Source organism: Nelumbo nucifera, chromosome 1 (genome assembly GCF_055504915.1).
Source record: "Nelumbo nucifera cultivar China Antique chromosome 1, China Antique-T2T, whole genome shotgun sequence".
In the NCBI taxonomy this organism is placed as follows: Eukaryota; Viridiplantae; Streptophyta; class Magnoliopsida; order Proteales; family Nelumbonaceae; genus Nelumbo; species Nelumbo nucifera.
In genome coordinates, this window is record NC_142649.1 from 215,401,622 (window position 1) to 215,414,487 (window position 12,866).

The 12,866-nt window shown below is 38.8% G+C and overlaps 1 protein-coding gene across 4 annotated transcripts; it reads right to left on the reverse strand.

Annotated features, from left to right (window-relative positions):
- Window positions 1–7,427: 7,427 nt before the first annotated feature.
- On the reverse strand, window positions 7,428–12,240 carry LIF2 (RNA-binding (RRM/RBD/RNP motifs) family protein). 4 transcript variants are annotated; one of them, XM_010269116.3, is made up of 9 exons: window positions 12,075–12,240; window positions 10,728–11,198; window positions 10,517–10,633; window positions 10,268–10,408; window positions 9,988–10,164; window positions 9,045–9,252; window positions 7,983–8,158; window positions 7,818–7,903; window positions 7,428–7,740 (listed from the first exon to the last, which is right to left on the reverse strand). In XM_010269116.3, the coding sequence occupies exons 2-9, from the start codon at window positions 11,121–11,123 to the stop codon at window positions 7,605–7,607; spliced, it is 1,437 nt and encodes a 478-aa protein (XP_010267418.1). In that variant the 5' UTR covers window positions 11,124–11,198; window positions 12,075–12,240; the 3' UTR covers window positions 7,428–7,604. The 4 variants fall into 4 exon arrangements, with proteins under 4 accessions (XP_010267418.1, XP_010267417.1, XP_010267420.1 ...); XM_010269115.3 differs by having other exon boundaries at window positions 10,728–11,446; window positions 12,075–12,217; XM_010269118.3 differs by having other exon boundaries at window positions 7,818–7,899; window positions 10,728–11,451; window positions 12,075–12,215.
- Between the last annotated feature and the right edge of the window lie 626 nt (window positions 12,241–12,866).

Here is a 12,866-nt window from a genome sequence, read left to right on the forward strand (position 1 = left end):
AACTGAATAACAAAAAGAAATAAAATAAAATAAAATAAAATAAAAATGGTGGATCAGCTCTAGTGGCAGTAGTTGTAGATTAGATGAACTACTTGTAGGAACCCCTCCTGACAAGAACTAGGCGTCCTCCTTCCTATAACCCTTGAACCCCTCAAGAAGCCTTGGCCTTGTGAAATTTATCAGATTTGGACAAGATAAGTCTTATCCATTTAAGAGTCCAGATCCAAATATCAAATTTGGATCAAGAAACTCTCTCCTAATTAGATTAGGAGGCTAATCCAAAGAAGACTATAAATAGGGGGTGAATTCCTTAGTTTTACACACAGCAATATGCAGAATTCTCTCATATTCTTGCCATCTCTACCTAGTTCGATCTCCTCTTGTGGAATTGATCAAGAAAGGTTCTTGATATTGTTTCTTGGTTGAACAAACAATCTAAAATCGTGCTCACCAGCCCCTATTTGGTTCTTGCTGAAGAATCTTGGTTCTTGCTGAAAAGCCATCCCGCTGATCCTGCTTCATCACACACTGTGTCATCTTCAGTGGAAGCGGGTTTTGGTCTTCTCCTTGGGCGTGAACACCTTCATTGAGAGTTACTGCTACTTTGTATCAAGTATATCCCTCTCCTCCCTTTTGGTTTCAGATCTGGTCCAGTTTGAATTCAAGAACGAACCTTGAAAGTGTAGTTTTCTAAATTAGAATGCAATTCTCGGATGGGAGAAAAGAAATTTTTGAAATTTCACCCAACCTTCCAATAGGGTTCAGCCATCCATATGATGGATCTCCCATCCCTTCAAATAGATGGATGGTATTTCTAGGACTGTGTTAGGTTGATGTGTCCTCCAAGAAAAGTTAGGGTGATTTCTCCACCCAAGGTTGTAAGTATTTGAAAATGGGTCATTATTAGGCCTCGAGAAACTCTGGGTTGCCTGAACATGTTCTTGGATAAATGGCGGAAGTTGGGCCGTCGTTCGACAATCATCAACTTGGTGGGTCGGGCTGGCACAAATGGAACAAACTTCAGGATAAGGTGTAAATGGGCCCGCTGCAGGGCACTGGCTAACATGATGGATTGGGCTTGCGCAGATGGAACATGTTGGATAGGATGACAAGGTTGGGTATGGGCCAATTTGTTAACGAAATGCAAGGACTTGATCAAGTCTTTGGGCCCCCCCATTAATCCTATCCAGTTGTTGAGACACATGGTTCCAATCTATCTGTGGCTTAGGTTGGAGGTAGTTTTTCATTCCACAAACTCCGGTCATTGAATTCATTTTATTTTGTTTTAATTTTTTTTTTTTTTTTGATTAAGCACAAACAAGTAAAACACACGACCTAGGGGCTAAACTAAGGTTTCCTAAACTAGTGGTTCAACCAATGTGAATCCTCTTAGGTTCACTTGGAATTACACCACTTCCTTTGGTTAGCCAGGTAAGAGGTGGGGATGTGGGAGGCTCCCCTTGCCCTCGCAAGGACCTAATTAAGTAACCACAAAACCTGCTTAGGCTTAGTCGGTTAACCTCTTTCCTTAGACACCAACCGTCGGTTATGGAAAGTAATTAGAAGTTTCCCTAAAATTCAGAACACTTTTGAACCAAAAGTGTGGGGCCTCCTAAAGGATCTTGCTATCCAAATTTTAAATTAAGGTTTAGGGTGAACCGCACGCGAAAGGGTAGTGGTTTTTGGGCCAAGGAAGGGTGATGAAATCCCCACCTTATCTTATTTAAATTGGACTGCCCTTAAATGGATTAACGGAAAAACACAATAAACAAAATAAATGCAACTAATTACAATGCATGAACAGTTATCTCTAATATGCAATTCAGAAATAAAATAATAAAACAAATTAATTCAGCAAAGAGAGCAATTAAAAAAATGAAAAACCCTAACACATTAATAACAAACAAGACGATTTCAGCAATTAAATAATCCTATATGATGCATGCTCTAGAATATATCAAACCTTAAATGTTGGAATGCAAATGCAAAAAAAAAAAATTAAAATATTAATTTTTTTAATTCGAAATTTGAAATTTAAATTTTGAAATTTAAATTCAAATTCAAATTCAAATTTTGAAATTTAAACTCAAATTCAAAATTTTGAATAATTTCCTAATTAACAATTAATTACTCAATTAAATAACTAATTAGATCTAAAGATGAAACAAAAGAAAAAAAAAATAATCCTAAAAAAATAAAGTTGAATCTATTAAGAAATAAAAATAAAAATAAATAACCAAATATTCGAAAACACTAATCTACCAGGATAAGTTCGAAAATAAAAAGAAAAATCAGAAATAAGTTGGGACGACCACACCTGAATCGCCACCTAATATTTTTCTTTTTTTTTTTTTGTGCACAGTTCAGCAGTGTTATGGCACCCCACCTTCGACTGCTATGTTTTACGAAAACAAAGAAGAATTATGAGAGTTTTATTTCCAAAGATAAAAAAACTAACGAAATAAAAAAATAATGAAAACAGATCTGAAACAAAGAAATAAAAATTTTCAATCCGTTGCTTCCCCGGCAACGGTGCCAAAAACTTGGTGCACCCGGAATGCGTTGTCAAACACCCGGGACACCAATTTAATAATTTGTAAATTTCCAAATCCTCAAAACTAAATAAAGAACGTAGTTTAGTGGTGAGGAAGGGATCGAATCCTCAGGGAAGCAAGGTTAAAAATTATTATTTTGTTCCGAACAAATAAGAAAAAGAAAACAGATTTGGGATTTAAAGAAAATAAGAAAATAAACTTTATTAAAGCTGAAAAAATATTCAAAATTGAAAAAAGACAAGAAATTAAATAAAATTGAAACTAACAAGTAAATAAATAAAATATGTTGAAATTCGGATCTAGTGGCGATAGATTTCCAGGAAGACAAATTGCAAGTTGTTCCTCCTTCGTTCAGCCCTCGAGACACCTTAGCCTTGAACTGGGCGAATTCAGATCTGCAAAAGATAAAGAAAAATAGAAATTAAACCAACCCAAAATCGAAAATTCCAAAAATTAAATTGCTAGAAAAACGGAATAACAAAAAGAAAGAAAATAAAACAAAATAAAAATGGTGGATCAGCTCCAATGGCAACAGTTGCAGGTTGGACGAACTGCTTGCAAGAACCCCTCCTAACAAGAATTGGGCGTCCTCCTTCATGTAACCCTTGAACCCCTCAAGAAGTCTTGGCCTTGTGAACTGGGCTAACCAACCCCTTCTCTAGGGCCCTTGGGGTCCTTTTTATAGAGAAGGGTGGACAAAACTGGAATTAGAAAGAAAGAAAGGGGCAACTAGTGGGTTTATGCAGAAAAAGGGCGCCCCTAGGGTTTAGGAATGGAGGGTTAGGAATAAACTAGAGGGATCCTACGACTATAGGGAAAAGGAGAGGCCGCCTATAAGTATGGAGGGCTGGGATTTAAGCTCCTAGGATTGAATGGTGGAGATTAGAAGTTAGGTGGCACCCTAGGGTTAAATTACTAAAGAGACGGCACCCTAGAATGGTGGGTGAAAATTGCAAGGTGAAGATCTAAGGGTATGAGAGGTTGAAGATTTAGCAGTTAGGGGCAGTTAGGGTTTGTTAAAGGTGAAAAGAATGAGTGGGGAGGTGCCCTAGGGTTTGTTAAGGAGAGAGGAGTATGCTAATATAGTAGGAGGGGCGTCTTTCTGGGTTTAGCATATAGGAGTTACCCTCCTATGCTCAGTTTTTCACAGAAACACCCCCTCTCTCAGAAGGAATTCTCACTAACTTCCCAAAATTTATAGAAAACTTTATAAATTCCCTAGTTTTTACCCAGAATTTACACAATGACCTTCAGAGGTCACAACATTGAATTTAACCAGAAAATGGTATAGGTTAGTTAATCTAAGGTCTAAAATACCCCTAAAATGATGCCCTTAAGGCATCAAAATACAGAGTTATCACCCTCTCTTCCCCGGACTTGACCCGACATGATAAAAGCAAAGAACAGATCAAGGGGGAAATGACTCACCTAGAATGAAAATACTGACCTCGCCAACTACACCGATGACTTCAACAACGTCGAGCTTCACAACCTCACTATGCACTAGAACTCCAAGGTTGGAGACCAGTGAATTGGGCCCTTAAGGGTCCTATTTATAGACAGATGGACCAAACTATGAATGGTTAAGATTAGTTGGATCCAACGGTTCACAAGGACACGACGATTCGTATTCCAAGGCGAAATTAATTTAGCGTGTTTTTTACGTCCGCGCTACCTAATGGTTGCATGGTGTCCGTGCATCCTCAATACGGTACCTCGTGCCTAGGTCAAACTGACTGGACCAACCTGGTCCTGAGCCATTGGTCGAACTATGATCGAGGACGAAACTCAAACCAAATCACCTCAGGTTAAGACTACTCCCTCACCAGACTCGGAAGTGGAGGCAATTGATGAGGGATAATTTGGTCCTCCAATGATATCACGACATTTAGCATTGTAGAACAACAGAAGTAACACCTCGGCACCATGTAAGCAAACCCCAAGAACACTTCGAGCACTTCACAACTACATCGATGACCTCAGCACCACTCTGGTAAGCCGACCTGTGAACAACCAGGCAAGACCTCAAGTCGGCATAAGAGGCAACTTGCTTCCATCGATCTAACCCGACTCCAGTTAGCGACCTGCCTAACGTGCCAAGCAACCGCCCCCTTAAGCGGGTTGTAGCCTCCGAATTCCCCGGGATCACAACGCCACATTGAAAGAGCTGGTTATCACAACGCCACCTCTAAGCTTAAAACCACCTCCGAACCAAATGGGCTAGAGATTCTGGACATGTTTCGTGAGGCTCACACCATCTCACCTATATAAGGGCCTCACCTCCAACCTCATAAGGTACGTGCGGTTTAGTCTCTAAGCACGCTAGCTTTCTTTCTCTCTTGCAATCAAATACCATCTCGCTAACTTAAGCATCAAAGTTCCCACCCCAGGTCAAGCAACCCGGACATTCGGATTACTTCTCTCTTGTAGCTCAACCAAGCGACCTACTTAATCCGGTGTCTGAGATGTCAACCAGCAGGGAGCACCAGATCGCATATCATCAGGAAAAAAAAAAACGGTGTGATGTTTGGGAGAACATCATAACATGCACCACTAAGGAACTAACCTCAACATCACTTCCTAATCGTCTCGTTCTCCTCTATTTTATTATTGGGTTATAATATTACAAGTATCATTGAGGTTTTTAAGTGACCGAGTTTTTTTCTTGCTGGTTTTTGTCGTTCAAATGCATTATTTCCCCTTACCTAACTCACCACTCACCTCTAGAACCCAGATTTCCTACTCACTTTTCCTATGCTCTCTACCCGCCATGAACTGCACCTACACATCTCTCAATTCATAATAGAGATGTATGGCTGCAATTCACGATAGAAGAGTGGATAGGAAAAGTGAGTAGGAAATCCCGTTTGCTTCCATTTAACCCCTAAATTGCTAAAATGTAAATATGAAAAAAAAAGCTTTAAAAACTTTCACTTAACTTGCAGAATCCGAAATCTGAAATCCAGTTTCAAGAGATAAAAGAAAAGTAGCGCCCCACATGCATATCTCAGCATGCATTAAAAACATTTCCCATATTTGTTGTTGAAAGATATTTTCAATACATGGTAGAGATGTAGTATGAGGCACGCCTTGCGAAGTGCAGATGTAAACTTCAATAAGAAAAACGTAAATGTCAAGTCTGATTGGTTTCTACTCTTCGTTTGAGTACCAAAACAAAGTGACGGGTTAATTAACAAACTTCATTTCTTTAATAAATTCCTTCTTTGTGATGTTTGTTTGCTGTAAGATTCAAAATATCAAAAGCGCAAGGTGTATGACAATTTTAAGAGACATATCGAGATACGGTTTGAATACGTATTTATAGGAATGACAAATCATATATACATAAATATGTTAGGAAATTCAAATAAATCCTAAAAATATATTACTAAAAATAATTACAAGTTTTATATAATTCTAAATAAATTATTTAAATATAAAAAACTATAATTTAATAATTTATATAAAGTGTGAGATATCGAGACACAATTAGCAACCATTGAAAAATAATGGAATAACTAAAATGTGAAAAAATCAAAAAAAAATAAAATATGAAGAAAACACAAAAAACTAAAATATGAATGTATATACATCAATTTTCAAATAACCAATATAATTTATCTTAATATTTATTAATAAACACCTACTTAGAAAAGAGAATATTTACTTAAAGATAAAAATGCATATATATATATACCTAACAAAAATTACAAGAAAATCAGATCCTTGTATGTTTTTAATTATATAAATGGTTCAGGTCTGAATCGGTTTGGAACAAAAGAACCAATTCTGACCCAATTATCCACAGGGACAACCTCAAAACCAGAACTGACATAATCGGTTAGTTTAGTTCTGTCTAGACCTGACCCATCTTATCCCACAAAAAAGTTAAGTTTTGGCGTAAATGATCCCTCTTTCAAACTAAAAACAGCCTAAATTGCGAATTCAAATTAACTGAATGCTTTAACTATATAGCAGGCTGCAGAACCAATGATAAAACTCTACACCGGTGATAAAATGCATGAAATACACAGCTTGAATGGTTATGGGCCTCGTATATATCGACTGGTGTGAAGTGTTATTATTGATTCTACAATCTCCTGAACAGCTAAAGCACTCAACTAATTCTATCTTTCCTAAATTGCATTCCCACCTCCAACAATCTCAGCCTCTCAACTCAAGTATCCTCCCCTTTGTAGTAGTTATTGTAATCCTAATTCCTAGTAAACCCTCGCCGTGGCTGTATTGTTTGATATACTAGTAGTAGTAGAATATCTTTAAGGGCTAGTAATATTGTTTGATGCACTAGTAATAGTAGACTCTCCTTTAAGACTAGCATTATTATTTGATGCACTAGTAGTAGTAGAAGACTAGTAGTTGGGATAAGGTTTTGTTGCAATCCTAATTGCATTTCAGAAAGAAAAGTATTTTTTTATTAAAGATATTTATTTTCCAAATTTTATTAAAGACTAGTAGTTGGGATAAGACTCTCTTTTGACAAAAATATTTATTTTTCAAATTTTCTTTCATATGTTCACACTACCCCAAATCCTTCCAAAATTGATTTATTTTCCAAATTTAACCTTCATATCAATCACTCAGGTAAAGCTGCAACTTTAAATTCTCTTCTCTTCTATTGTTATTTATAATGTATTGTTTTTCATAGAACCAGCCTCAAAATAGTAACTGCACGAGTATTTTAGACATTTTTGCGGCCCTTGTTAGAAGGTTTTAAGGGGAGATCATTGCAATTACCAAACTCAGGGAAGGTTTCAGAAACGGTCAAAAACTTCAGGGAAAGTTTCAACAATTTACCCTAAAAATAAAGCGGGGGATGATGATAAGGCACCTTACCATCCATTGGGAGACAAATTGAGAAACACAACGTACCTATAAAATTCCTTCTGCCAAATATAAGTTAAACAAAATATGGAAAATTTAAGGCGACAACAAATGGGAGTTTTTAGCCCAATTCCCACTTTTTGTTGCCCGTTAGCTATAAGCCTGTAACTGTTTATCCAACCACAAGAACCTGCTATTGAGCAGCCACTAGTAAGGACGGTATCTCCTGCCACGGTTGCCATCACTACCACCACTTCCTCCTCGTCCTTGTGGTCCACCAGAGCTGCTGCTTCGATCATTCCTCCGAGTTGGAAGTGGGGGAGCCTGTGCACCAGGTTGCTGTCTGCAAGGACAAGGAACATTACCATGAAACAAGTGCAGGAGCTTTAAATGGAACCCAGAGAATTGAACATTACTTACAAAACATAGCCTAGTCGACCATCCGGCAGTACCATTGGCACCATCTGCATCCCTGCTGGCATGGGCCCCCGACCATATATGACTGGCTGCTCAAAGAAACTAAATCAATGTCATGCATATTGAATGACAAGAAAGCAATATCAAGGAAATAGCCAGTTAACATACCTGCTGAAATCCGGCTGCAGCACCATATCCAGCACCTAGAGTTCCATACAGATTTCCAGCAAAACCATAACCAGGATACGGAAGGTAATTTGGGAGAATCCCAGGATTGTACAAATTAGCCGCATCAAATTTCTTTTCATTTTGAGGCTTTGCAAGGGAAACATCCAAGACATTGCCTGTAAAACATGGTTGGATAAGAAGTCAAAGACCGTAGAAACCTTTCCTGAGCTTTATTTATTTATTTTGAGACAGCTGAAAACTCCCAGGTCCCGAGCGGGCTATGCTGTTACTAGTAGAGTGTTTGAACCTTTCCTGGGATTTATTTTATTTATTTATTTTTGATGAATACCTTTCCTGGGCTTTATTCCCTCAATGCTTGTGTACAGCCCCAGTAAAGACCTTGTTCCCATTTTCAGTTATGTATTGAAGAGGGATGCCCAAGCCCAGATTTTTGATACAGCCCATAAACATTGAAGTTGACATATCCTAGACCAATTAACAATCCGGATGCTTAAGCTTCTCCTCACACCCAAATGCAATAATGTGTCGTTGGATCAGAAAATCAGCTCATTCTATAAGGAAATTGGTGAAACCAGACCGTCCAATGGTGCCAACACACCTACCACCACAACCACCACCCCAGTGACACAAGTACTTATTAAGCAGATCATTTATCTCAAGTGTTGATGACAACAGACTGTTCCATATCATTATATATCTACAGTTCTACACCAACTACAATATGATGAATCTTTTATTCCCACTTTGTGGAAATAAACTTTAGAGAACTAGAAAAGGAATAAAGACAGAATATCCTGCACATGACTTTCATTCACTGATTCAAGATTCTCTATTTCTCTCATTTATTTAGTATGAAATCAATGAGTTTGGATCTGCTCACCACAACACATTGCTGGCCATGTTCACCCAGCCGCACATTGGGAACATCTCTTGTTCTTTATATCACCAATATTCTCTATCTGCGGCTGTATGAATGTGGACAGCAATGTGCTGTGATCAGCAGATCCAAACTCAAAATCAATAGCATGTTGGAAGCATTACCATCAAGTTCATATTTCTCTGTTTCTTTTACAGCCTTCAATGCACTTGATCTCTCTGCAAAATGAATAAATCCAAAATCCCGCTTGCTCTGCCCAGCTTTAGCAGGTGGCAGGACAACTTTTGTGACCTCTCCATGATGTTGGAATAATTCCTTCAATTGTTCAGGTGTTGTGTTGTCAGGTAAGTTTTTAACATAAAGAGCCTTAACCTGAGAAATTCCAATAGTACACTGTTAGTTCATAATGCAATAACATCTTAAATTTTTTCAGTATCCAGGCATATCTACTAAACAAGAAAATGTGAGAGTCAATCATGAACACAATCAAAAGGATACCTAGGGAATCAGGGGAATGTAAAGTCTTTTAGATGCCAACTAAGCAACTCAAACAGTACAGCAGTTTATGCACTATGTTATCAGTATGTTTAGGCTAAATATACCTAAAGGTCACTCTATTCCCTAAATATACCTCACTTTCCAACTCTTTTCTTCCAAAGATAAAGGGTCATTTATTTATGTTGGTCCCAGGTATCCAGGTTCTTGGGAAGCATGGATTGGATATGGACCTAACTGTTAGCATTTCCTGCATAAGTGGCTTTTGAGACTCAAGCACATGTTCTCACACTAATTAGCCTGAGATTTTAATATTGCACCAAGCAATGGCCCCCTTTGTCTTGTAAAGATGCAACTCAGAATTTCTAAGATAACCATAATCAGTCTCCCCACAAAAGATAGAAAATGTCAAGGAATGTTATAATAAACTCCTTTTTGATACATCTTGAAGAAGTTATATCCCTCTACAAGTGTCTCTTATAGAACCACTTAAGAAGAAAACTAAGGGAAAAAACCAGGAAAAGAAAGAATTCAAGATTTATGCACATAGTTCACAACTTCCAATAAGATAAGATCAGTCAATACCCATTTCATTCTTCTTGTAGCATTTACCTGGGCAGCAGCAGAAGAATCAGGTGCACTCTTAGGATCAGCCCAGCTGACAGTGGGGGTGTTGCCATCCAGCTTAAATGTTGCACTTGACATTCTCTGTCGTGCATAATCAGCACAGGCATTGTTGTAGTACTCAACAAAAGCAAAACCACGGTTACGGTTTGGATTTTGTGGGTCCTGCAATAACCAAAAGACATGGAACCAATGGAGTAAGAGATTCTAGATGTCCCTCTTTAGCATCAAGTATTTAGCAATTTGCAGTTAAACAAGAAAATTCCACCTTTAAGAGCTCAATATTTTCAACTCCAGGACCATTCTCTTCAATGACCCTTCTAAGTTCAGCTTCTGTCCAGCTCTTTGGAATGTTTCCAATAAACAATCTGTGCTTAGCTTGAGACAGAGAACACCTCAACGTTCTCCCCTGCAAATACAAAATGCAGAAGAAACTCCCAGTTGAAGTTATACTGGAAAAGAAGAGTGCATGTACTGACTAAACCCGAGCACTAAAACAATAAACAGAAGAGTGAACCTTGAATTCTTTATTATGGAACTCTTCAATAGCCTTTTGTGCCAAATCCTTTGTCTTAAAGGTCACAAAAGCATAGCCCTTGCTTTCTCCACTATCCTTGTCTTTCATCAATCTTATCTGCTACATTAAAACTAAACATTACAAAGACGTAAAAGTAGCAATAAATAAAATGCTCATGGTCATCAAGAGATCTAAAAGTTACAATTATGACCTCAGCAACTTCACCAACGGATTCACATTGATCTTTCAATTCTTCTTCTGTGACATCTCTAGGAAGACCACCAATAAAAATCTCAGACCCATGTGGAGGGAGGGCAAGAAGCTCTGCACGCTTCTCCCTTTCATCTTCACTAATTGAAGGATTGAGCTTCTCTTCATTTCCTACAGATTCAATGGCATGTTGAGCTTCATCAGCTTCAGGGGATGAATCTTTTCCACTCTTGTTGTTTTCTGAGGCCTCTTGTTCGTCTTCTGTTCGGTCATCCTCAGCTCCATCCACTCTGTCCTCCGTCGGTTCTTCAACATCATCATCCATTTCTTCAATGTAGTTGTCACTATCCAGATCGACTCGCTCTTCCATTTCTGCTCCTGGAGTATCCTCAACCATGTTTGCTCAGAACACACTGGTTGCTGTCTACAACGTCTGATTGAGCCGTAAAACACCTACAGGATTGCACGGCAACTGTGGAGGACACACAGAAGCCAGGAGCATTTGCACAATAGAGGGATATGGATATGGGATGGGTGAGAAGACAAACGTAAGGCCAATAGGATTTGCAGAGTAAGAAGTATTTTGCCGGAATTTGGACGCCATGAGATATGATTCCAGAGTAAAAACTGAAAGATTTTCTTTATGGGTAGATAAAAACTGATTTAAACAGAGATAGGCATGAGCTGAGCAGGCAAAATATTTTTTCACAGATGTGTAATCTGGTCTTAATAGAGAAGCAATCAAAGAGGATCCCCACAGGTGCAAGAGGGAAAAGAGAATATCTCACAGTTTAGATAAACCTTGCATCGTAAACACATTGCAATCCTAACAACTAAATAAACATTATCGAATGTATATTATCTACTTTACATATTATAGAACCCTATAAATAATTGGCCTAGTCAATCAAAATTACTCAAAAGAAGCAACATCAATCTAACAACATTCACAAAATCCCATTTTAAGATCGAGAAAAATCTGATAATTAGCATAATCAGAAACGATGAATAAAACAAAAGAGGGAATAAAAAACTGAATACAGCAGAACACGGAGAAATCAGATACAGATAACAGAAAAGTACTCGATATTAAACCCTAGAAAAGCAAAGAACATCGCACAGAGGGGGAAAAAAAAGTTTGCAAGAGAGAGCCTACTGTGCATGCCAAACTTGCACAGAAACAATCGAAAGTTAATAAGTAATTCAAAATGAATCTAATCAGAGCAGTTATTGGGGAAAATCCATAAGAGGTTATTGAAGAAATTGCATGGACGCGAATGTGTAAACTAAACTATATAAATAAAAGAAAATCCCAGAAAGATGGATAGAAACGTATGATTCCGCTTACCAATTTCTCGAAACTACGACTCAGCCGATTTACTTTTCGTCTTCTCTTTCTTCTTTTGTTTCTCCTATGGGTGGAGCCGTGGAGATGATAACTGCCCGCCCCAAACCTTTCTCGGTTATATTGTGAAGACAGGTAAGCCTGCTTTACCGGGTCAGGACACGAGTCAGGATCATTGTCAACATATCATGTATAAAAGGGTGAGTTCCACTCCCTAGACCTGTTCATGGGCCGGGTGGCCCGTCACTCGGCCCCCGGACGGGCTTGAACACGCAAATGAGCCCGCGGGCTTGACCTCGGGCCAAAAAGTTCGGCCTGCAATAAATTCGAACGGGCTCATGATTTGCCAAAATAGCTCGGCCCGATCTATAGACTAAACCCAAAACCCTAATATCCTAGCCCTTCTCATTCATCTCTTTCCACATTTCCTGTTAGCCGAATTGCCCAGTGTCGAACCTCTCTTCTCTTCACATCCTCCTCACACTCTCAAGCAGCCATAGAATCAGCGCAACAACTCCGGCAGACCGGCAGTGAGTCTTCTCTCTCTCTCTCGTTCCTCTTCTCACTTATTCTCTTTCAAATCTCAGACATCGGCGAGGCGGCGAACACAGGTACCAGCGGCGACGGTAGTGAGTCCTCTCTCTCTCTCTCTCTCTCAGACGCGAACTCAGCACCGGCGAACATAGTCACCGGTGGTGAGTTCTTTCTTCTATTAGGTCGGGCTTCGAGCTCGGGCCCGGGCTTCAGACTTTTTATTAGGGCCGGGCTCGGGCCCATGTTATAGGCTCGTTGGTC